The 25609-nt window shown below is 53.6% G+C and overlaps 1 protein-coding gene across 5 annotated transcripts in view; it reads right to left on the reverse strand.

The window, feature by feature from the left end:
* The window catches only part of SMTN (smoothelin), a 61750-nt gene extending 40384 nt beyond the window's left edge, over positions 1 to 21366 (reverse strand). For all 5 annotated transcript variants that reach the window (XR_015796674.1, XM_088143852.1, XM_088143853.1 and 2 more), the window contains exons 1-6: positions 21250 to 21366; positions 19512 to 19700; positions 3848 to 4008; positions 3375 to 3474; positions 1590 to 1668; positions 1303 to 1406 (exon numbers count right to left, since the gene is read on the reverse strand). Coding sequence is in view for 4 of the 5 variants with exons in the window: in XM_088143852.1 (XP_087999978.1) it covers positions 1303 to 1406; positions 1590 to 1668; positions 3375 to 3474; positions 3848 to 4008; positions 19512 to 19562 (495 nt within the window). In the remaining variant the exon portion in view is untranslated. The remainder of the gene's footprint in view (positions 1 to 1302; positions 1407 to 1589; positions 1669 to 3374; positions 3475 to 3847; positions 4009 to 19511; positions 19701 to 21249) is intronic.
* Between the last annotated feature and the right edge of the window lie 4243 nt (positions 21367 to 25609).

Here is a 25609-nt window from a genome sequence, read left to right on the forward strand (position 1 = left end):
GGGCACACCCAGTCCCTGAACTTGGAGGAAGTTTCTTTCTAAAGGGAAATTCAGGCCAAACACTGACCCATCCAGCACAACCTCCAGTTAGAGGCCTCCGCACGTGCTGGACGCCTGCCACTGTCTTCAGTCAGACTGGGTGTGGAGGATGATGGGAGTTGTAATCCAGCCCGCTTGTCAAGGCAAGAGCCCGTCTTTAGGAGCCCTAACTTGCCGACTAGGAGGAAGAGGCTGCCCTCTGGTGGAGAAAGCGGGAAGGCCAAGTGCTCAGCGCACAACCAATAGCACCTTCTCCAACATGGTGCCCTCCAGAGATGCAGGGACCAGAGTTGCCCAGGCGGCCCCGCCTCTGCCAGATGCCAGGCTGGCAGCAGAATTCCCAAGAGACTTCACGGGGGAACCGTTAACACTCAAAGATGGAGGTTACTGGACACGATAAGCAGCTCGACCCAGACCAACAGGCCACCCTTGCGGCGGCTGTGTAACAAAGGAGTCACCTTGTGGCTTAATTTAATTTAATTTAATTTAATTTAATTTAATTTAATTTAATTTAATTTAATTTAATTTAATTTAATTGCCTGGTTGACGAAGCACACCACACACCTGAGCCTAAGCTAATGAAGGATCAGATCCTGCACACATGAGCCCTTTACAGTCCAGCGTGTGGCGGGAACACAGAAAAGTAGCTGAGAAACAGATGGTTTACTCAGCCACAGGTATGGCGTGCAAACCCAGCAAGTGGCATATTCGCACGACACACGAAACCCAGGCTGGCGAAAGCCAATGGCCATGCCTACAGCACAAGCGGTGCCCAGACAAAGACGGCGTACGATGCACCTGATTCAGCCCTTGCGCTGAGGCAACAGCTGGGTTTCCATCATATCCCGCATGATGAACTACCCAACCTTTTTAAGCCTCGCCTAATATGCTATGGGAACGCAGCCAGCTGCCATATCCCTCAGGCAGGAAATCTGGGGGCCTTCAGGCGTTGCTAGACTGCAACTCCCAACATTCCTAGGGAGTGCGGCCATCAGAGAGATGCTGGGAGTTAGAGTCCAGCGGCTTCTGAAAAGCTGCGGGTTGTCCGCTCCATCATTATCAGCTGGGGCCAACTAGCCTGGCATGGAATTCTGGGAACCGCAGCCCTAAAGCATGTACAGAGTGCTGCCCCAAAAGCTACCTAAGAGGGCCAGCAAGCAAGATCTGCTGCCGAGATGAAAACGTCCCACGCCCAAGGGAAAACCTGACGGGAGCCTCCCTGCTTTCTGGCACTGGGACGAGCGATGCTGCAGCTCTGCTCACCTGCAAATCACCGTCTCCTGCCGCATTGTCTTCGGGCTCCCTGGGTGCCAGAGCGGTATCGGTGGCCCTCCGGTTATTGCAAGCCTTCCCCGCCAAAGTTGCAGCTTGAGAAAAGGAGAAGAAACGGCTTCAGGCAGGCTGGGATCGTTTCAGGAATCTTGTTTAGAAGAGCCTGGTGACCAGGGGACGCCACGGTCCCGCTCAGCACGCCACCCCTTCCTGGAAAAGGACTCCACGCCCACGCCCGCCCACACCTCTCTGGGGGTGCAACCCTGCTGGTAGCGTACCTTCAACTTCTTCAGCGCGCAGTTTGCGGATAGAGGCCCGGATCAGTTTGCGTTCCTCGTATTCACTAGTTCCTCGCAGCTAAGAAGGGAAGAAAAGTCAGCAAAGGCTCAGGCGTCTCATTCCTTCCGCTGGCCCGTCTAGAAAGGTGGCTGCGACTAGTCGGACGCAGCTCATACGCTGATGGGGGACCACCACGAGATCCCAGATCTGTAGCTAGAGCGGAGGTCAAAGCAACCCCCTGGAGGAAGGGATGAGCGACCACTTCTGCATTGTGGCCAGTGCCTCGTGGCCGTGGTTGTGAGGTCACCAGGAGCTCAGCGCAGCGCAGCGGAGACTCACCCACCCCGGCTGATCCTACGAAGCTGAGCAGAGCCCAACCCACTTCGGCAAACTCCCAGAACCTGACCCCACTTATGACGGAAGGGCTCTGGTACAGAGGCTCAGCCATGGTTTGGTGGGGGGCATAAGCAGACCTGGGGGGCTCCAGCTGTGCCCTCCTACCCTATAAGGACATCCCGTGGCAGTGAAACAGAGAAGCGCCCTGCCCGTTTTTCAGGCGATGAGCCTCCCCCGTCCACCAAGCTCCTCTGGTCCTGCTTCAAGGAAGCAGCCCAGGTGACCGGTGGCTCCGAGCTACAGCGTGAACAGAGATGCCCCGGATTCAAATCCCATTCCTGCCGCAAACACACTTGTGGTTGGGGGCCATACCCCCTGCAGGGCCACCCCCAGGAACACAGGGGCTTCTGGCTCCCCCCACTCCGCCCCAACCGCCCTCCTCGGTCCTATTAGCCAAACTCGGCTGATCTCAGATGCTAAGCAAGACCGGCCCCGGCTCATCCTTGGATGGGGACGCCTGGACACTTCAGGGCCTGGGAAGCCGAAGACACGTCCCCAAAAGCCACAACGGCCAGTCGCTCCACAGCCAAGCCCCAGAAGCTGCACCCCGCAAGACGTGTCCTCACAACATCCAACCATCAGAAGAGCTCAGCCACGTAAGCCATTTTGATCTCTTTCCTGGCCTCCGTGCCATCACGTAAGCATCACGTCTCAAAAGGTTGCTCTACAACGAGACGCACGTTATCTTCGGCAATCGGGGTGGTCGTGTCGGGGTGCGTTTCATTTATTTCCTCCCTGCACCGCTGCTCTGCCATCTGCTTCGGGTGCCCTGCACTCATGCTCACCAATCATTAAGAAGGGCAAATTGTGAACTTTGAAACTAGTGTTTACAAGCGAGATGGAGGGGGCTGGCATGAAATGCTTTGAAGGCTTTCAGAGGTCACACTCCCAAAAGCGCTGATGGCCAGGAGGAAAGCCTGGGTTTCTCAATATAAACTGAATTAACATTAAAGCAGTAAAAGGCAGCACACACAGGTCAGATTGCAACTGCAATCCCGCAGCAGCTCTGGAGGAAAGCAGCTGGGGGTAGGTGTGGGGCCCAGGGAACACAGGTCACATTTGCAGGCCAACATTTGCATTTGCAGACCAACTGGTCCCAAGGCCGCTCAGCCCCGAACCGAAGAGACAGCGCAGGGTAGTAACTAAAGTGCCAAGCTGGACCGGAGAGATCCAGGTTCAACCCCGTCCTCAGCCACAGAAACTCCCCGAGCATCTTCGGGCCGGACACTCCCTCGCAGGGCTGTTGTGCTGGGAAAAAACTGGGGGACAGAGTGCTCTGTATACCACCTTCTTCAGGAAAGCGGGAAGGCCTGTCCTGCTGTCCAGGCTCCTCCGGATTCAGGAAGAGACCTCCCCAGAGGGCAAACCCCGCTTCAGTGGGGACTCACCAAGGCGGTCAGCTCTTCCACATCCCGGATGGTCTCCAGCTTTCTGGAAAGGGCGTCCAGAGATTTCTGCTGTCGCTGCTCCTCCTCTCGCTGCCAGGACCTGAAGGAACAAGAGGCCGAGAGGAGAGCATCACTTCAAAGAGGCGCCCAAGTTTCTTAGGACGGGGGAGAGCCGTGATGGGAACCAGGGGAGAGCTCCGGCTTTTGGGGCCAAGGATGAAGGCAGGCAGCATCACCCGGCCCGATGCTATGGGGGTGCCCGCAGAGCTCTCTTCTCCCCTGGAAGACAGGCATTTGGGGAGGGCAGCGTTCAAGCTGCTGGGCACCCCAAGACGGGGGGAGGGAGAGGCCGGGTCTGCGGGATCAGCCACAACTCACTGCGGACAGGCCAAAGGTGTGGCAAGCGAGATGCCTGGGCTTTCTGCCCAGGAGGGCTATAGAAGAGAAGAGGCCGCCCCGCTGCCCTGACCCACCTCAGCCGGTTCTCCTTGTTCTCCTGCCGCTCCGCGCTTCGCTCCGTCCGGGAGCGCTTGGACGCCAGGGCCTCCTCGTCGCGCTCCAGTTCCTGCCGCCGCAGCTCTCGGATGGCAGAGCGGATCTGCCTGCGCTCGGCCAAGTCCATGGTGGCCTCCAGCTGGGAGGGGCAGAGCCAGAGGAGGGTCATCTGGGGACAGGTCAAGGGCACCGCGCAGGCCGGCCCTGCCCGGGAGAGGCACACTCCAGCCTCTGTTCGGCCACCCCAACGGAGCAGGCTGGGCTGGACACACAATGGGTGCAGTGTGCAGCTCACACAAAGTGCCACTGTCCCTCCAGCCTGCCCCTCGTGCTCGCCCTCGCTTAAATCTAGTGGCGCACGCACACAAGCGCCACCAAGCCTGGGCCTGGCCCAAAAGCCTCCGCCACCCCTGCCAGGGCGCTGCTCCTTCTGCATTGCGCAGGACGGGATGCCCGGGACTTAACGATCCAAAACGCTCGTGCTGGTTTCAGAGGTCAGATTAAACCATGGTCCATTTTGCTCATGAATAAGCTGCGATTGGCTGGCTTCACTCATTGCCACAAGCTATAGTTTACAGATTGCAACAGCCTGCTGGTTCAATCACCATTTACTGCCTGGGTTCACACATCACACTAACCCATGGCTTACAGATTGCAAGAGGTTCTTTTTTTCCCCTTTTTTGCACCAAGCTGCAACCAAACCAACTACCTTCCGGCGGACTGTGAACCCCAAGTCCAACCCCACGGTAATCGAGAGAGGAGGTGAGTCTTCCTCCCAACCAAATTCCAGAAAAGAGCCATCACGGGTACTCCGGGAACTCCTCGCCAAATGCCACCAGGACGGCTCGCGCGGTAACAAGCCTTGGAAGCTGCTGGCCAACATATGAAGGCGTCTCAGGGTGGACACCGCCTTTGCAACAGACCCTCGAGCAGGGTGTCTTTTCTAATTTGGGGTTCCCAAATGCTTCAGAAGCATGGGGGCCGGTGCAACCCGAAGGAGACCCCCCCAGAGCACAACTGAAGTCAAACCGGCAGCGCGTCACCCCAGTTCTGCAAGGCACTTCAGAACTTCTGCAAGCGGAGACCGACTGCTACAGGAGGACATCTGGTGGTGTCCCACAAGGGTGTCTTTTGCAGGCCCATGCGCTGAATGAAGTAGAACCTCCACACATAGGCGCACTTTATATCACGGGTCCACTAGCAGCTAACTGGCCCTTATCTCGGGGGCAGATAAGAACCGTACTTTAAAAAGCTGGTAAATCAAGAGCTTGGTGGAGGCAGAAAGCAGGATTATGTGTGTGCATTTGCACGTGTGTGAGTTTGCACACGGGGGGAGGGAGAAGAAAGAGAGTTGCAAAACAACACATGAGTAATTGCCCTTCAGCAGCCCTTGTTCTGCTGAGGCGCCACTTACAGAAACATCATTAAAATAATGCTCTGCAGAGATCTATGGGGGCCTTCGGGCTCCAAATTCTGCAGCTAATGGACAGAAACAAGCGCAGCCAGCTTTGTGACAGCTCATCCTCCCCTCGTCCGGGCTGGTTATCACAGGGTGACAGAGACAGATTGGGGCTGGGAAAAATCCCTCGAGACACGCAATTTGTAACTCCGAAAGACATCTGCGTCAGACGTTTTATTAGACAGCACGAATGTGTTGATTTTATAATTTAAGGCCGCCTTTCCAACTTTCCAGATGTGCTGAACTACAGCTCTAGGTGGCACTGTCAAATGTTCAGGCAGGGGATAACCAAACCCAGCCAACTGTGGTTTATTCATTAAGGCAGCCCAGGCAGGGGTCCCAGGCTGGGAAGGGTCCCGTGCGCAGATCTGGACTGTGTCCACCGAAGAACCTGGAAGGGCAGAAGCCCTGCGCAGAGAATCACCGCCTGAGTTACGCAGTTCACATTTTAACCAGAAGCACACCTCAATCTGGGCTTATTTCAAAATATAACGACGTCAAAGTGGAAAGGAGAGAGAAATGCCAGTCTGTGCAGCTCGCACATTTTTTTTTACTAGCGGCAGAATCTCACTTTGCCCACTGCAGAACTAAAGCTGCTAGGGAAGCAATTGGTTTTTTAACAATCAAGGGGTGGGCAGGATTGCAGGCCCGGCGCTGCCTTCCTTGAGCTTTCCCCCAGCTGGGCACGGCAGAGTTGCCAATAAGGCTGCAACCTTGACACGGGGTGGGGGGAGACGCGTGTTTTGGAAGCTCTGCGGCCCCCAGCACACAGAGCAAAGCAGCCGATGAAAGAAGGCGGTTTTTTCCCTCCAAAGGGAGTGGACGGTCCAGAGGAAAAGGAAGTGTAGAGGCTCAGCGAAGCACAGCACAACGTGGGAAGGTCCAAGTACTCTCAGGTTGGCCACTAACAAAGAACAAAAAAAAAGAAGAAGAAGAAGAAATCCCAGAGAGAGGAATTAAGGACAGAGCAGGCTCTATAAGAGAAAACCATTGCTCTATACTAGTAACAGCAGTAGTACTACAGAAGTAAGAGTAGTAGAACATAATGCATAGAGAAAATTCTAATTGTATAGTAGCGACAGTAATAGAAATACAGGAGGGCACAGGAGAAGACAGAAGCAACAGAAAGCCCTCGCATACAGACGTGTAAGTTACATATTTCACTTTTATATCCTGGTTTTCTTTTTTAAATAAAGTATCTCCCCAACCCTCACAGGGAGATATAAAAAAAACCCAGTCCGGGGTCCAGCATTTTCTGTGTCTCTCCTGAGTCTGGCTGGGTGCGGGTTCGGGATTAAAGAGCCCGCGACAGGGACTCTGCTTAAAGGCACTGGCTGGACACAGCCGGGCTCTCAACGAGGCGTCCATCTCCTTTTCTGAGGGTGGAGCACCTTGGCTAACTCAGCTTTTGGCTCGTGAGGGGACCAGCCTCAGCTGCCCACCAGGTGTGGCTGAAAGGATGCTCCGGCGTTCAGGAAAGCCTTTGCAGATACGGAACCCTGTGGCCGAGCCAAGCCAGCATCTTCCACGATGCGCGCCTGTCTCGCTCCGGACCCATTCTTCCCCCCACTCATTTGGCTCAGTAATCCAGCTGGGATAACTTCCTGGCTACAACGTGGCCAGCCCTTCCCATCTTGGCCAACGTCAAACCCCATTTCCTGCTCCCTTTTGTCTGGACCAGGAAGGAGTTTCCAAACACGTCGCTGGACAGCAGCTGTGCTGGAGATCACGAAGCCTCTTATTAGCCCCCATCCCGTCGGAGATCCGCCCAAGACCCACTTCACCCCTCCACAGCGCACGGTCACTAAGCCTACCTATGCTAAGCCACGACGTGGTTTGCAGCGCAGCATATGGTGTAAACCCAACCAAACGTGATCCATTGACTAACTGGCAGAGCAAATGACAGCTTAATTGGTGTGAACACAATCCATGGGAGTTTTCTGAAAATACAGAGCAGTGATGAGCATTGTTTTGGGGAACTTGCAGTACGTAAGGATCTGCACTTCCTCCAAAAATTAGTAACAGCATTTGGGGGGCCTAAATCAGAACCGAAAAAAATTCCTGGGTAGAAATCATCCCGATATCATTTAGAGTTGTCAATTCGGGGCCATCAAAGCCTATGGCTCCTGAAGTTCAGGAGATGACTGGTTCTCTAGCCAGACACCATTGCTTTACACCACATCCCAGCTGATGGAAAGCAACCAACTTATCAACGTGCAAGTCCAGAATCGTAAAGAGAGGAGACGGTAGCTTGGAACCGGCAGAAAGACCTCTGAGCTTGGGGAAGAAATGCTTCCCTAAAGAGGGATTATGGCGTGAAGACTGATTGGGGTGAAAACCTGGAATAGAATAATTGGGAGCTCTGCTTGGTTCTGGTGCTCTAGATTAGGGATTTTCAAACTTTCTCGGGCTGTGGAACCTGCCAGTTAAAAAAAAAAGTTCTGGAGCCCAATAAGCTCTAGTGATGGGAAATTGTGTTTAAGTGAACTTTTTAAAAAAATAAACTTAATTAAAAAAAACTTTTTAAAAAAATCTCAGTCTCTTATCAAACCCCATCAAGCACCCTTAGGGTCCACTGAACAGTGTGAAAACTACTTGGGTTAAGGTTTCTTCAAAGTTAAACATACAACCAGGTTCATCAACTCCCCAATCTGTAACGGGCTTATTTCAGCGTGCGGGGGGGCTGGTAAACCATAGATTATGGGTTGCAGTCATGTGCAAAACCAGCTAATTGTGGTTTATTAAATAAACCAGGTAAGCAAGCCATAGTTTAGCACCAAGCATGAATCCAGTCTACAGCTGCCACGCCGCTTTGCTCCAAAGTAGCAGCTTCCAGATGTGCTGGGGCTGCAAGGCTCACTGAGGAATTCTGGGAACTGCAGTTCCCACCAACCCTTCTGGGCTAAGCGGGAGCGGAGACCAGATCATGCAACTTGTCTTTCTCACTCCTGAAATCGGCGTCTGCAGCATCGGCAGAGAGAAACCACTGTCTGTTTCCGGTGGTTGGGACCCTGCACCCATTTCTCCCTCTTCCTCCGCGGTCGGCACGGTCCCCTTGGGTGGGGGCTCAAACCCAAGGTCAGCAGCAACAAGCAAAAGATGTCAAGCCCAAATTCTGGGAGCTTCTGCAAATGGCCTTTGCAGCCCGTTTAAAATGCATAACCAGCTGGTGCAATTTGCTGCCAAAAAAGACCCGGAGAGCCCCTAGCCTGGGAACTTTAAAAGGGGGGGGGCAGAAAAACTCAGGGAGGAAGAGAAATCCATTAACAGCTCCTCCTAGGTGGGGAGCTCTTATTCACACCCCTCTTTCCTCCTAGGCTCTGCAGAGCCCAGAGTTTCGGGGGGATCTGATGGAAAGCCCTACTGATCACCCCAGGCGAGTTAAACAGCCAGCCACATCAGCCAGGGCAGTTTTCCACAGCTGGATCAAAATCCTGGATTTCCCACCTGGTTCGAGAGATGGACCTGCCAGGCCACACGTTCAAGGCAATTAACTCTGCCCGCGGCTGCGCATTTCCCCTCCGATAAGGTGGGTCGTCAGAACCGTGTGAACTCGACCGCTGCGGTTCACAATCCTTGGCTTTGCGTGGCATGCGAGCGCTGCTGGGGGGGGGGTCTTAAGACATCAGGCCACGTGCATGGAAACCCAGCTATGGATCTTTGGGTCTCTTCAGTTTGTAATCCAGGATGCCGGGGTGGGCTTCACTTCTTCCTCTGGCAGGGGCCAGAACCGAACCCAGGGCCGGGGAAGGGAAGCTGCTGCCCGACGTCCCGGGAGGGGGGCCGAGCAGATGAAGAGGATAGGAAACGTCTGGACAAGCCTGGCTCTGTCAGGGAGTCTCTGCCCTCCTCGCCCGGCCCCTGCCCAGCCCCGTCGCTGCCCAGCCAGTCGGCCCCAGGAGGGTCTCCGCTCTGCCCGGGGAGAGGGGCTGTGCCAGCCCTGCCAGAGATCGCAGCTGCCATCATATCAACCCATCCTGAATTTGGCCAAACTTCAGTGCAAACTGGGAAAGTTTGTGGCCGCCCCCTTCCATCCCTTGGGGTTTAACATATGTTCACGCTTTGGGTCTGGGAGCACCCCGTTCTAACCCCCCCAACCCTCATTTCCACTGTGCTGGGAGGGAATTCAGACATGCCCCACGTGCCCGGATAGCATCCGGCTGGGAAATACTGCGCAGGACAAACCGAAGTATTAACACGGACACGGAGGAAGGTCTCTCGCTGCCCCAGAAGTGGCTGACTGATCTCCCACCGCTATCGGTAGCCAGTGGGAATGCCCCCCATTTGCGGATGCTCTGGGCAAAACCCATGGTGCTGAGCCCCCAATTTCTGATTCCGGCAACCCGCAGCAAGTAAATCTGAGCAGTTTGCAGAGGTGAGACACCAATATACAGCCAGACACGCATGCGCACACAGAGAGGACGCTGAGCATTTCAGGTGGGAAGATGGGGTCAGAGTCCCTCTTCTCCCAGGCCCTCTGGGGAGGACTGAGGGGCGTCTCTTCCTCCTCATGTGGGCCTACCGGACCACCTGCCCGCCTGCAACCAGGAGGAGCCCCCCCCCCGAGCTGGACTCTGCCTTCTTCGCTGCCGCTGGCCCCGCCAAGGCTGCTGGATCAGCGCCTCCCCAGCGCCTCCCCCACCCCTGCCCCCCTGCCGTGGCATCCCACAGCGCGAATGGATTAATGGGGAGAAAAGAGAGAAGTTGGAAGGGAAATGAATGTGGCTCTTGGGAGGGGTGTGCAAAAAATGGGATTACAGGAAGGCAAGCAAGAGAAGGGAGACGGGGAGGAGGGAAGCCGGGCTGAAGGAGGGGGGGCAGGAAGAGAAAGAGCAAAAAGTTCTAAAAGGACAGACAGTTTCTCCTTATATGGTCTAATTCCCTCGCAGCTGCAACCGAGGAAAAGGGAGGAACGAAATCCGAGTTCCAGAGGCAGAAGGAAAACTCCACTCTCCCCACCCACAGATAGGCACCCTAACAGACCCTCCGCACTGTGCCTCTAAATCTGCAGGATTCCACTCCCCATCATCCACAGCTAGCTCGATCAAAGACTTGCTTAGCCTTCCCGGATGCAGCCCCTTCCAAACTCTTTGGGACTCGCTCGACTCCGTGGCCCAAAATGCCCAGGTTTATGGGCCTTCTGGGATCCGGAAGCCCAGCCAGCCTCAAGGGCGCCAGGTTGGGACAGCGGGTTTCAGCCTGGTACCCCCCAATTAACCCCCCCCAATGTGCCCAGTTGCTGAAGGGAGTTGAAAGCCAATATACCCGAAGGGCATTTGGTAGGGAAAGACATCCACACCCAGAAAGTCATTTCTACGATGCCCAAAATGAGCAGCGATAACTATAATTGGCGCTTTAAGAGAAGGTAATTTCGTGGCTTCGCAATGAGGGCTAGCAGATTTATTATTTCCATTAGCAAAGGCATCACTTCGGTTCCCAACAACAACTCTCAGCTACCCAGAGAAAAAAAATTCAAGTATTGGCACGGCTTGGCCAATTACTTTGCTGACTGGCGGCACAAAATGACAAGCCTGGTCTTGCTATTAAGGGCAGGAGGAAACTTTTCTGCCGGTGCCTATAAAAAGATGGCGACTTGTTCAGCTGATTTTTACAGCATCTGGGCGTCTATTGCCCAGCTGGGCTTCCCAAGGGATGATCTGGTATTGCGGACTTTGTTCTTTAATTGTTTGCTCGAGTCCTGTCCGTGAGCCACAGCAAAGGCCAACGTGGGATGGAAAAATGTCTCCTCCTCCCACCAGACGGGGGCTTCTTTCTCTGCCCCCCCACTCATTTGGGGGGAAAGACCCTTCAGCTGCAGGGGTGGAAGGAAGGGGCTTCTGGAGCAGGGCCCCGCCACACGTGTCCCGCCACGGGCACCCCAGCAGATGTGCAGAGGCAGAGGCCAGCTCGCTCGCCGGAATGGGGAAGTGGCCCAGGGCTTTATTGCTTCCTCCTCGCCAGCCATGAACTCATCCAGCCGCCCGCTGCTCGGCTCTGCCCAGGCCGCCCTCCAGCAGCCCACGCGACTGGCCTTCGGAGTAACCCCCAGCGCCAGGCGGGGGGGCACGCGGGGCGGAGGAGGAAAGTCCAGCAGACAGTGAGAAGGAGAATGTGGGGAGACCCGTCCAGAAGTACAAGCCACGATCCGCAGAACAGCTCTGCATAGCGGCTAACTTTTCAGAGGGACAAACAGCCGCCTTCAAAAGCCCAGAACACGGCTGAACTTTTAACGGTTTAAATGGGCTTTCGCTAACGTGATGCAATATTAATTCAATTACTATGTAAATGAAAACAAATCTCATTTCGCCTAAGCTCCAATGACTTTTTGGTCCTGGTCCCCGACCGCTTATCAGGGGATAGCCCTTGCATGACCCCAAAATGTTGCACATCTCTGTGCGGGCTGAAAAAAAAGCAGCATTTCCTAGCACAAAGCAGCCATAAAGAAACTTTTTTCCTTCTTTAGTAATCACTGAGGCTTTTTTAATTAACTAAATACAAAAGAAGAAGAATACACAATATTTTAAAAGAAAAAAGAAAGCTGTATGAAACAAAACACACAAGATGTATATTTACAGATCTACACATGTCAAAAAATGGAAGTCATCTGTAGCTGATCTATCTTAATCAATTCTGCAAACTATTGAATCAGTGGAGCCACGTTTGTCTTTCCGATGCTGAATAGAAAATCTGTTGACTACAGATAGTCCTCACTTAGTGACCACAATTGGGACCAGCAGCTCCATCGCTAAGCGCTGCAGTCATTAAGCGAAACATCAGACTTACGACAGCACTTCCCCTTCAGTCATTAAGTGAGACATCATGTGACCATGGATTTCATTGCCAGCTTCTCCATTGACTCTGCTTGTCAGAAGACGGTTGTGAAATGCACAAATGGCAATCATGTGACCATGGGATGCTGCAAAGGTCATAAATGCGAGGACCGGTCGTAAAGTTACTTTTTCAGCACCGTTGCAACTTTGAATGGTCACTAAACAGGGCAGCCATTAAGCAAAGACTACCTGTACATTCTTTTTTCTTAAGCAGCAGGCTTAGTATGCAAACAGTCTGTGAGTTTTTGAACCGCTCACTAGCAGTGGCAAACCTTAGCAGCTTGGTACGGGCGTGGGAAGACTGAGGGACCACCGACAGCTTGTCTAGAGTAGCCACCCTCACCTGGGGCTCTCCAGACGCATTTCAGGCTGCAACTGCAAGACTTCAATTGGACTGGCTAGGACCCCGAGAGCCACGACGGTCTGTGCAGAGCATCCCCTCCTGGTTCCCCCGCGGCACACGCAATCCAGGCAGCGAAGGTGAGCGGCAGCTGGCAGGGTTCCCTCCCTCAAGCCAGGAGCAGCGTCTGGCCGGCCCTTCTCGCTCCACCTGCCCGCTGGGCGCTCACCGTCTGGAATGACTCAGCCGAGCACAAACAAAGCTCCCTCTGTTGTCCTGAGCAGCAGAATGAAATCCACAGCCTGGCAGGTGGAGGGGCTGCGTTTACGGACGGTACCTCCCATCAACAAACCCCACATGCGGAACAAAGGACGGGGGAACAAGAGCCGCCAGTGACGCAAACGCACGTTATGCAAATTTTATCCGCAGATGGGCCTGTCCAACTTTGGAGCCTTACTGGATTCCTCCAGGGTGCTAAACCACAACACTTAAACCATTATTTGTTGCCTAAGCCAAACCAGTCTAAGTCACGTGACAGTTTCTTGTGCAACCATGATTTGCTGAAAAAGCTACAATCGGGTCACGTTTCTTAAGTGGCTATAAACCATGATTTTCCAACCACAAGGGCTGTGTTCACAAGACATTAAGCCCCAAACCGAGTAAGCCACGTTATGGCTAAACAAAGTTAGGGATTGTGAAGATCAGACCTTCCAGGCAACAGACAACTGTACTGGCTGGGGCTGCTGGGAGGTGCCACGATACCCGCTCTTCCCAGTTCCCCCAAAGACATCTCTGGCATCGAACGGAATCCAGGGAAGTGGACTGAAGAGTGGCTCGCGCCTCTTGGCCGTGTTCTCTCCGTGGAAGTCCAAAAACATCACAGGAGAGCTTCACTAGAAGGCTCTTCTCTCCTGAAAATAATGATAATGATGCAAGTTCTCCTGCATCCTATTAAATGGGAATTAGGAAGAAAAAATGGAGCCCCCTTTCTTTGCCCAGCAGACCAGGGCCAAGCACAATCGCAACCTTGTGATAGAACAACACCCCCTTCATACAAATGTTGGCTTCACGCGTGTGACTTTGCACCCTTGCACCCTTACCTGCACCCCGTTGTGTCTGGAGGAGAGAGGTCCTTGGGCACCCAAGGCGCAATTACATTAGACCGGCGAATTAGCACAGAACAATGCGCGCACCTCCAGGCGAGCTCATCCTGTCCTGGAAGCTCAGATTTGGCGGAGAGAACAGGATGGATCTCAGTGAGATCTCCGGGCAAAAAGGGGATCGTCTCAGTCTTAGAGAACGAGCCATCTTAAGAGATTCGTCTTCATGCGTGAGATGCCCTCCCCAACTGGAGACGGATAAACCCAGACAGGCAATGAAGATAACAGAAATTGTGGTTTCGGTCGGTCACCTGCTTTGGGCCCCAGGAGAAACGAGGTGAAGATCAGGCCTCTGAAGTAAAGGAGAGCCAGCTGTGGTGGCCTTCAGGGGAGGAAAGAGTTTTGCTGGTTGAACAGCACACTTGGCCTGGGGCCACCCTTGGTGCCTAACTATGGTTTACTGAAGACGTCATTGTGGGCTGGCATCATCTAAACCAGTGTTTCTCAACCTTGGCCCCTTTAAGATGGGTGGACTTCAACTCCCAGATGGGTGGACCTCAACTTTAAGATGGGTGGACTTCAACTCCCAGAATTCCCCAGACAGCCTGGCTGGCTGGGGAATTCTGGGAGTTGAAGTCCACCCATCTTAAAGTGGCCAAGGTTGAGAAACTCCAAAGGCTGGAAGTTAATCTACAGCTGATTTCCCCTTCCAGCCTTTGGACAGAAAAGGGGGACTTCCAACAACAGGCTATCCTATCCAAGTTTCTTTTTTTTTTTTTTAATAGTATTTTATTGGAATTTTAAAGTTACAAAGTTAAAAGTCAGAAATGAAAAAGAAAATTGAAAATACAAATTATAAAGAAAAGGACAAGAAAAAGTGAGATAAAGTAAAAGAAAAAAAAAAGATATGAAAAATAGATAACTTCCAATCTATCTCTGGTCTTAGGAATAATAAGAGTATCCTAAGTGCTCGTTTTTAATGCATTAAGTAGGAATAATTCTTTGTCAAAACATATCCCATTACGTTTATAATCTAATCTTCAAATCCCCATGTAAGCTTCACCCCACCTGCATTTTGCAAATAGTCCATCCATGGTTTCCATTCTTTAAGGTAATAATTATTTGAGTTTTCTTTTAATAAGCAAGTCAGTTTATCATTTCCTGCCATTTCCATCAGTTTTAACAACCATTCTTGTACTATCCGAGTTTCTTTTTCATCCTCAGCAGGGGGAAGGGGGTCGAGATGGGGACGCCAAGAGGCCCCCCACCTCATGGCCGCCCTCAAGCAGGCAACCAGCAAACTGCGGATCTCCTCCATGTTCAGACAAACTGGGTGGTGGCTTTGCGACGCCCTGTTCGATGGCTCAACCAGATCATCGAAAGACCTAGAAATCTGGCTCGCTGTGAGCTTGGCTGAGGGTTCGGGGGATCTGTGCGCTGCCCCTTCGGCTGGTTGTTGTTCAAGACAGTGCGCAAAGCCAGAGCAAAAATCAGTAACCATGTTAGGTCACATCGACACAAAGAAGAGCAACACTATTCCAGGTTTGGGGGCTGAGGGCCTTTCCCAGCCCAACCAGGAGGGCCCCGGGAGCCCTGCAGCGGAACTCGGGATCCGGCCCGGGAAACAGGTGCTCTGCCAATGTGCCACGCCCTTTTCTCAGGTACACAAGCAGCTCATTTCCCCTTCAGACCGAAATAGCTGGAAGGGATCAAGGAACGGGGAAAAGCTTTCTTTCCTATCCCTGCGTCTCTGCCTAGCAGAGAAAAACCCCACAGAAGACCCCCGTCTGGGGGACTGCGGCTCCTGCTCGCCTTGCAGCCCAGCTCCTGGCTGGGGTCCATGGGTCCCCTCCCCTCCGGCTCCATCCTCTCAATCCAGCCCCCCCTCCAGAAAAGTCCTTCGTCTCCTGCCTCCCGGTACCTCCCTGGCGAGCGATGGTTCAGCTGGCAGAGGAGAGGGCCGAGGGCTGTGCCTTGGAGCCGACGTCGGGTTTGAACAGCACTCTCCCCCTTGCAGGCAGGGCAGGGCTGCCGTGAACCTATTTTGGCGCTCTTCCCCCAGCACACAAACAGCAAGGAATCTGTGCGATGAGCACAAAGGGCCCTTGTGCGCGGCTCCCTACTGCTGCAGGGCCAGGTGAGTCCAAGGGAGCAAAGAACGCAAACTCGTGCAGACCCACATCATCCTAAGGAAGCAGAACTTTTATGCAGGGGGGCAGTGAGGCTCCCCCTTTGGAAGAGCGGTGGGGGGGCTACAGACTTTCAAACTACACCTTCCTAGTATGCTGAGATCCCATGCCCCATCAAAGGAACTCAAGAATATATACAGGGAATCCCCGGGTTAAGAATGCCTGGTTTAAGGGTTAGGGTTAAGGACGGCCCATAATTAAGAGTTAAGACAGAGCCCACTGTAGCAAAATTCGAGTCAAATATGCAATGGTTCGAGTTAAATACACAACGGTTTGAGTTCATTACACAATACTACTGATACAGCATTATACAATAATACTGTTCCAGCTTACGTACAAATTCGACTTAAGGACAGACCTTGGGAACGGAACTCGTTCTTTAACTGGGGACTACCTGTACACGGTTCTTCTTCCCATCCTTGACTTCAAGTGGGCCAAACGTTTGCATCCCCCCTCCCACCCTGTAGGGTCACTTTCAACAGACAAACTGGGACTTGGCCACCCCACAATGGGGGGGGGGGGGCGCAGATGTTCTATTTTTAAAGAAGAAACAGAAATGGGGGACAGCATTCTGAAACTGGGAGAAAGTTGGATTTGGAAAGTATTGTAGTAGACTTCATCACTGGGTAAGTTTAGTTCCCCTCAAAGCTATTCCGTGTCCCCCAAGTTCTCCCAAATCCCACCAACAGCCTCTATATTGGGAAAAGCACTTCAGGACCACTGCCGATCAGGAAGAGTTCAATCCCCCTCCACCCCCCCTTGTTTTTTCATTTTCCTTCTGGCTGCAAACAGAGACCCTGACTACATTGGATCTGAGCACCTCCACAGGAGTGCAGTGTGGAAAGTCAAAAACTTGCAACTGGAAGAGAAATTTAGAGACCGTTTCCATCTCTCTTCTGCCCCTTCCTTTCCAAAAGCTAATGTATTCAAAATTCCTTTAAAACCTTAAAATGCAATCTGAATTAACAGGATTTTTCAGAAGCACATGCAGAATTGATAGGCCCCCGCCCCAAGGAACTTACAGACCAGGCACCTGCGCATTGCGACGTAGCACGGCACGCCAACCCAGCCCCTGTAGTTTGCAAGCGGTCATTTAGCAGGACCCAAGCCAGCTAACTGGATTAAGCAAACCACAGCTCAGCGTGTGTGAACCCAAGCAGCGGCTACATCCACACAACCTTCTCACCAGTACAAACCACACAGGAGGGATTTACACCACAACACAACATCAAAAAGAAAGAAACAAAACAAAATTTGGCTCTGTGCAAATTTTGCAAGAGTAAGACCTGCTAGACAGCAGCACCTAGCTAACCTTGGCTGATCCCTAAAAGCAAATACCTAGGAACCCGGTGAATGGGAAGCCACCGAGGAAAGCCAGGGTTGTCGGCTAGAGTGGAAGAAGGCGAGCCACATCCTGACTGTTCCCAGGGGAACGGCCTAATTGGGTCCACAAGTTGATCTCAACTGAAAGGAGCCTTTACCTTTTCATTGTATGCAACCTTTAGAGCGCCACGCCCTGAATTCTTTCATCCACCATGCAATTTCACATGGAATGACTTCAGCAGTGTTCCCTCCCCGCAGGGGATTTGGGAACCGAAGCCCTGTGAGATTCCTGATAGGGAGGGAATTAAACTCCTGCCATAACCGTTAACAGCAGCTTCTCTGTCTAGAGCTCCTGAGATGTGCCAGGTTTATAGCTGCCAACTTTCCAGCAAAGTGCTGGCTGAGGAATTCCACGAACCCAACCCATTGCAAAGGGCTGCCGAATAGCGAAAGGTGAGTAACAGTGCAGGGGCCCCAGGCCAGGGGCCCCAAGCCCCAGCTTGGTCCACTGACCAGCCGGTACGGCATGCAAAGAAGAGCGGAGAGAACAGGATCGCTTCTCATTTGCAGACCCAACCCTGGTCTCCCCTCCCGCAGGACGAGGGCTTGCAGAGGTCCCGTCTGCCTGAAAAATGGCACAGACGCCATGCTCCCCTCCCGCCACAGGCCGGGCACGTTCTCCCCAGCTGAACAGGTCGGGGGCTCCAGGTTTGCCATCTGGACTTAACAAGCGCTCTTCTAGCATTTTAGATGAGTCAAAGCTAGCAGGATTTCAGGTTGCAGCTGAGCAGTGCAGTAGGGAGAGGAAGCATTTTCTGCCATCAGCCCGTCACATGTCAGTTGAGTAAGTCACAGTCGCTGGGTTCCCATCACACCAAAGCAGCCTCCTTCCGACAAACCTCTCCTCCTGGCGTTCCGTGGAATTAGCAACCACGCAACCAGAGGGCATCTAGGTTAGGGAAGCCTGTTCTAAGCCATGGGTTATAAGCCACAATGGCAACGGTTATACAACACGCTAAGCCAAATGAAAAGCTTAGCACTTTGCACCGACTCAGCTTTAGCGTCATGAAAGCTAAACCGCCAGACGAGCCTGGGGCGGATATTGTTTTCTTGACAAAGAATGAGTAAAGGAGAAATTAGGCGAGCCCTTTGCCACCGATGAGTGGTAGAGAACCGCCATTCTCCACCTGCATCTGCTAAAAGCCTCCAAACATTGCTATTTCTCACAGCAGCGGATTTGGACATCTACGCATTACTCAAAGAAGGATTTCGAAATCTTGTGACAAGAAGGAGTTGCAAAGCCGGTGCCCAATTGCAGAACCCAAGATGCACCAGCAGCCCGTGTCAACTCACATGTCCTCAGAGATAAGTGCGCATAAGGATACAGTCAAAATATAACCCAATGTATTTAAGTTGTGAAATGAAGACTGAATTTGAAAGAGATCGAAACAAAGGTGGCAAATGCTTCCCTGCGTGACGTCGCGCTTGCCAGGCCGCCTTCACAACGATGCACAATCTTTGCATTCGTAACCTGGGTTCTTCATCAGGTCAACTGAAGACCAGAAGCTGCTTTTACTGAGCACGGTTAGTTGTAATCTTGATTAGCTATTGGTGGCTTAGCTCATTTTATGAATCCAGCAGGTTTGATGACCTTATAATTCAATGGACTGTGAGAACCCGGAAAACAGGCAATTCAGTAACCAAGCGAAGCGTGGCTTGAAGTGACAGCCACCTGAACGACACCATGGTCTGCTTGCCTTTGGATTAATGTGTCGTATGAATGTGTCGTACGAACCAGCCATGTAGTTTGTAAACATTTGCAATGTGCAAATCTACAATCAATGAACTTTGATCAGCCTGTCCTACCATCTCATCCCATGTGCCCATCTCAAAGGATAACGGGTCCATGCATCTCCTTAAGTTCTAAGGGAGTCTACTGAGTTTTTGCCTGTTTTTCAAAAGCAGTCACTGCCACTCAAAAGCCCCCCTTCAGGGTTTGGTGTTGGGTATAAACTTAGCCACAGCAACTTGCTCAACAAATCATGCTCACAAAACTCTGTGCTTAGCGCAATGTGTGAACCCACCCCTTTTATCCACAGCCATAGCCTGAGAGCACATGACGAATTTAAGACTGAAAAGCAGTCGGTGCCTGCAAGCGAAGCCATTAAAAATCCACAACGGGCCGAAGGGGGACTGCCCTGATGAAAAGAAAAGTGAGCAGAATGCCCCCTTGTTCCCACAGCCAACGGCTCCGACGTCTGGGCGTCCAACCGCCCAGAAGCATCGCTGCACAAAAGGCAGTCTGGAAAACTCTCCTCTTGGCTCACCGTCCCAAAGCCACAAACCGTCAGCTCTGCCAGCTCTCCAAGCAGGGCGGCAACTACAGGAGAGAGAAACTCACCAGCTTCCGGAGCGTCCCTTCATCCATGCTCAGGAGCGCCTCTTCAGACATGCTGCCGGCCTCCACCCTCGGCCCCCCTTCTCTCCAAAGAAGCCAGCCAGCCAACCACAGAAAGCGAGGGAGGTCTCTCCAAAGGCCAGTGGCTAGTTCAGGCTCGGAATGGCCAATGGCCGGCTTGCGAGAGGAGTTCTGGAAGAGAACAAACCCCAGCCGGGGCGGGGGACAGAGCAAAACAGCCATCAATTGATTATCTCCGCCTGGAGCTCGCCAATGTTTGTTGAAAGGCAAGGGACAGGCAACCTGCCGAGCTCGGGATCTCGGGACCACAAACAGCCGTCACCCGGGGCCAAACTCAGCTGGGGTCACCTCTGGTCTCCACCCCTCCTTCAACTCCCAGGAAAACCTGATCTCCAAATGCCCCGAATGTGCCCCTGTGCCAGCCTGTCTCCTCTGCTTTTCAGGGGGTCTGAAACTCAGCCCAGCTTCCCCCACGCCAGCCCCGGTGACCTCACTGCCAGCTGATTACCCAGCGAGGCTTCACTGGCAACCCTGGCTAGGGAAGAAAATGCCCACGGAAGTCCCTGGCATTCCTCCCCAGCAAACACATTCAGTGTGTGATGAATGCCCAAGGACTGCAGAGGCTGAGCATTAGGGAAATGAGACGCCCACTGCCTGTATGGCTCCAGCTCGCTCAGATAATTTGCTGCCTCTCCTCCCTGCCTACCTCGCAGGAGCACAGAGAGGAGACCATGGGCTATCTGGGGACGGGGGCGGGCAGGGGACACGAGCATAACCAACGCAATCATCAAGCTTAGAAACGGAAAAAGGGGCCTTGTGGCTGAGGGTCGCGACCACCAGCCAAAACCTCACTCTGAGAGTTCCCATGATTTCTCCAACGACCTCGAGGGAAAGCGGGACGGAGAATGGCCGGATTCACACAACACATCAAACCACAGAGGGGTTTCTTCTCCTCGCCTAGTGAGTTTTGCAACTCGAGACCGCGAGGGAAGTTAGTGGCTCGGAGTGTCATCCAACCCAGAAAACTGGCTCTGCAAAATAAGCCAGGGTTCACTTCATCCTGGTTTCTACCGTGCGAACAGAAAATCGAAGAGCCCAGTTCGCTTTTCGCAGCCAAGTTCGCCCACTGAACGCAGAGCCCTGCCGTCTCGGGCCCCTGCCAGCAGCAGATGCCCCCTCGGGTGCTGCGACGCTGGGTGCCGTGCCGCGGGGACGCGCGGTCTCCGAGCTTCGGCTGACCTCGCCGGGGCACAGCCGACATCAGCCACCTGCCCGGGCTCCGCGGGCATCGAGCTGCCGCCCCGCCAGCGCCAACCTGGCCCGGCCAGCGCGGGGCGGGCACTCGGCCTCCGCAGCTCGCAAGGGCAGGTTCCGTGGCCCCCATGAGGCCCCTCCGGCCCCAGGGCCGCCTCGGCTGCGTTCGCACGACCCTCTGACCCCGAGCGCGCCGGAGCGAGACCAGCCGGCCCCGTCGCGACCCACGCGCCGGCCGGGGTCGCTCCGGGGGCTCGGCGCCGTCCGCCCGCCCGCCCTGGCCAGGGGAGCGCGGAGAGACCCCGCCGCGCCCCGCTTCCACGCGCACCGCCCCGGCCGCTGCCACGCCGCCAGCCCCTCCTCCCCGCGGGAGCCCGGCACGAGCCCACCCTGCCCGATCCCAACCGGACCCCCGACCCGGATTAAAGGCGCGCTCCCGACCCCCGCCCGGACCGGCGCGACGCACCTCTCCGGCCGCGCCGAGCCATCCAGGCGCGCAGCCCCGCGACCCCCGACGCTGCTCCGGATCCCGACGCGGCTCTGAACCAGCGCGCCGCGCAGCCAGGACCCAGCCTTCCCGGGACACGCCCCCTGCTCGAACCAGCCAACGGCAGGGCGCGCCTCCGCCCAACGGTCCCGGCCGCACCCCTCCCCTCCCGTTATTGGTCTGTTTCCAGCAGCCGGCCCGCCTCCCTGAGGCTGAGCGCGCTGGGCAGCTTGGGAATTGTCGTTTCCGCGCCGCGCCGCGGGTGCCCTTCCCTGGCGCGCCAGCCGCGGGGCGATCCGCCTCTGGATTTTAGCAGCGCGCCGGCGGGGGATTCTGGGAGATGGTCGAATACATCTGGCGGGTGCCGGGGGGATCAAACAGTTAGGGCTCGTGTTTGGATAGCGTGAGTCTTTCAGACAGTGGATTGAAAATAAGGGTCTTCTGTCTGCATCTCCAGAAAACGGGCAGGGCGTGTTTCGCGTGTTCAGATCTTCGCGTCGAGCTCCCCGTGGCTGCGTGGGCTCGCCCGGGCTTTGCTTTTGGCAGCAGCGAAGAAGTGGATCGCCGCTGCCTTCCCGGAAAGATTTATTTTAATGCCCCAGTCTAGCCTGGGGTTTTCTGGTGGTCTCCCATCCAAACGCAGCCGAGGTTGGCGAAGCGCTGCCGCCAACGTAGCAGCCTCCATGTCTCGGTTGCTCCTTGACGAAGACGCCTCTCTGCGACCCCTGGAAAACGGCTGATTGCGAGCGCACCCTTTTTTCGGGACCCCCGTCGTAAAGGTGGGGTTGCTGCGGTTGGCCAGTGGTGCAGCAAAGTGGGCAGCAGATAAGGAGAGATCCAGCTGCAAACAGCCCCAAGGGATTGTCTTGCCTCTGGTGACCCTGGACCTTCGCTGCCCAGCAATATTTATTTTGTGTCTGGAGGAGAGAATGGTGTGTGTGTGTGGGGGGTTCTTTTGGTAGCACGTCCCTCTCTGGAAAGGAAAGGAAGGAGGAAGGAAAGCCAGCATCAGCCTTAATGGAAGGCAGATGCCCAGCTAAATAATAGCACTTAGGACTTGGATGGGAGACCACCAGGAGATGGGAGGTCGAAAAACATCCTGGGCCAAGGGAACGATTTCCATCCTAAAGACTACCTGGATCTGTCCATGAAGTCTCCAGGACCTGAACTCAGCTCAAGGGAGAGTTGCCCTTAACGGGAAGCCCGCAGCTCTGACTGTGTCCTTTCCCTCCGCGTCCCAGAATGAGTAGAGGGGATTCCTTCTGCCCAAGCCCGCCTTGCTGGGTCCGCTCAGCACAGTGAACCTGGTGACTGAATTAACCCACGTCCTGAGTTTGCCCAATAAGCTGGACAAGAAACTAACCCGAGGCCTGGGGCTCGTCAGCACTCTTAAGCCAGAAAATGTTTAGCCAAGGTTAAAATAAATCATGTCTATTTAGCATGTTGTATGTATGTATGTATGTATGTAACGCCTGCTGCTTCCCTGTTGGCAGCCTAGGAGGACAGCTGTGTTACCTGTGGTGGCAAAAAAGCTTATTCCTTTTAAATCAGATTTTATGCAGGAAAACATGCTACCAGACTCCTGACTTTTTGCCTGTTGGCAGTGAATCTCAAGGCTCTCTAAATCCGAAAAGTGTTGATTCACTGGCCCTGTCCCCATCACCAGCCTGCTGCCCCCTGCCCCCTATTGCCGAAATGTCCCCTTTTCCTGAGGGCCTCGGCCCCCACGCCCTTGTGTGTCCCCCTCCCTTTGTGCCAGTGGTATCGCCGAACAAAAGGGGCTTGGTGGGAGCCCACCCTGGAACAATCTGATACAGAGGGGAGGGATTATTGGCACCCACCCAAGGGCACCTCCCCAGAGTTTGTGTTCTGAAGGGAAGGTGTCACCCGGATCAGCCTGGAAAATGTCATGTTATTGCTTCTTGGGGGTGCAGGGTACCAAAAGGTGTTCTCTACAGCAGGGTTCCTCAACCTTGGCCACTTTAAGACGGGTGGACTTCAATTCCCAGAATTCCCCAGCCAGCAAGGCTGGCTGGGGAATTCTGGGAGTTGAAGTCCACCCGTCTTAAGTGGCCAGGGTTGAGGTACCCTGCTCTACAGGATTCAGGCAGCAAACTGCCCCGCTAAGTTATATCAGAACCTCACGTCCCAAATCCCCGCTCATCTCTTACTGCCTGTAAAGCCATCTTTCTATGCCACTCAACACAAACTAACCTGGTTAACCCGTTTTTAGGGTTCGTACCATACACTGAGGAGTAAAATAATTAAGGGGGCTGTTTTTTTCCCCCCAGGAGAGCGGCAAATCCATATATTTGCTTCTCCCTTCAATAGAACTGTGGTTAGGGTCTTCTGCGGAGTCCACGTTAACCTGTACGTGGTGCCTAAATGCTTCCATAATCTGTCTTCCAGCTGCTGGAGCACCAGTGGTTCCAGTATATATACCTACACCCAACCCACATCTCATTTCCAAATAATCTCTGCTGAATTCACGCCGTTCTGGGCCACTGACAGTTCGAGCATCAGGATCGACCGGCACTAACCGGTCGAAATATCCATCCTGGCAAAACGTTTGGGCGATTAAGCAGCCTGGCTGGCTTTAAGAGGAGCGAATGTAAACCACTTGACCGTTTTCCCCTGGCAGCAATACTTGGCGTTCCCTTTGCCCCAAGAGAAGATTAAGCAGTGAAAGATTTCGCCTCCTCAATTTTGCATCTTTGGAGGCCCTTTTCAGACATTGTCCTGGAGGTCAAGATATTTAACTGAATATTGATCCCCTGTTGCTTCTGTCTCCGCATTGCCTTTTGTTCTCTGTTTACGTGTCTCGAGTATTTTAAAGTGGCTCTGAAGGGAACTTTGAAGTCAGCCTCTCAAAAGGAGCGAGAGACAAAAGACAATCGAAAGGTGAATCGGATCCTCAGAAGAGACGGCCAGAATAGATTTCTTGGGTCAAGCGTTTTATGAATCAAGGGCCAGCGTGGAGGGCTCTGTCCTGCTTGGGGAGGAGCAGGGAGGAGCAATGAAGAGGATCTGTTTTTACAGAATTTGGCCAGGATATCAGAATTCAGCTTTTTCTGGGATTGCCAGATTTGGCCACCATAACTCAAGTGCAGATTCTGGACGATTGCAGGATTCCTAATGTGGGGCTGCCTCAGCTGGTCATCCAGAACCTACACCAGCTGCAAAGCAGCGCAGCCCAGATGTTATAGTTTGTGAGAAAATGAGAGCTGGTTGCAAGACTACAAAAATGTCCAGCACCTAAGGAATCACCAAGCTCAATTTCAGGCTAATGTTCAATTTAGGGCCAGAATTGCCTTGTACCAGTCTGTTTCTGAGCCTAATTCAAAGAGGGGCTATTGAGCCTCTAATTTCACGGATTGCTACCAAGAGTTCGCAGAAGTTCCCCTCTGATTCCAGAATGGCTTTGCTTCAGTGAGATTGCCTTTGGGTTCTCCCTTAGGGACATCGAGCCTTCTGGCCCTAAATGGAAAATCAGCCTGAAATTGAGCTTGGTGATTCCTTAGGTGCTGGACATTTTTGTAGTCTTGCAATCAGCTACAAACTAGGCAGCCACACTTGTCCACCCTGCAAGTTGTGGACATCCACCTGCATGGTTAGTTTATGGCACTGTGTCAAGCAAGTCCCTAAACCTGGATAGCTGAAAAACCATGGTTAGGTTAATCGTAGGTACATGCAGCACACAGATCCAACTCTGGGGTACTTTACGCTGAAAAGGCCGTGCCCGTTGACCCCACAGCAGCAGTGACAAAACAATATGAACACTGCTGGTGACTGGAATGTCTGCAGGGGGTCAAAAAAGTCAAGATGGCAGCCTCAACCACATTGACACATAAAAAAGGGGCATGGCTCGATGGCCATGGCCTTGATTGCATGGCTGAGGCTGCCAACTTGACTTTTGGACCCCCTCCTTGGCAACATCCCTGGCTGTTGCGTGGGCCCTGCGTCAGGTACTGTGCAAATCTGGAAGCACTACCGCCTGGATTTTCTGCCTGGCCCCTCTCCCCTTGGGCCAGCCTCGTCCTCAAGGCCAGCCTTGCTTGTTTACACTTGTGTTAGCGGACAGAGAATCGGTGTCCGTCCCTGGCGCAGCCTTGAGTCCGTGCCGATCCTGCATTCTCAGATGCAGAAATCCGATGCAAACTTTACAGAAGCCCCTCCGAGTCCTTCGCCTTATCTAAGGCTGAACGTCTGGCAAGGGAACCAGGGCCGGTGCGGTTTGCTAACCTGCCCCAGATGAATGCGTCTTCCCATCTGATAAACACCAGGTCCTGCCTTCCACTGCATGACGGGACGACTGTGTCCTGCGAACTCCCTGCCCAGG

Source organism: Python bivittatus, unplaced genomic scaffold (assembly GCF_059951505.1).
Source record: "Python bivittatus isolate LINGU-HERP-01145 unplaced genomic scaffold, Pbiv_v1 ctg000390_np1212, whole genome shotgun sequence".
Taxonomy (NCBI): Eukaryota; Metazoa; Chordata; class Lepidosauria; order Squamata; family Pythonidae; genus Python; species Python bivittatus.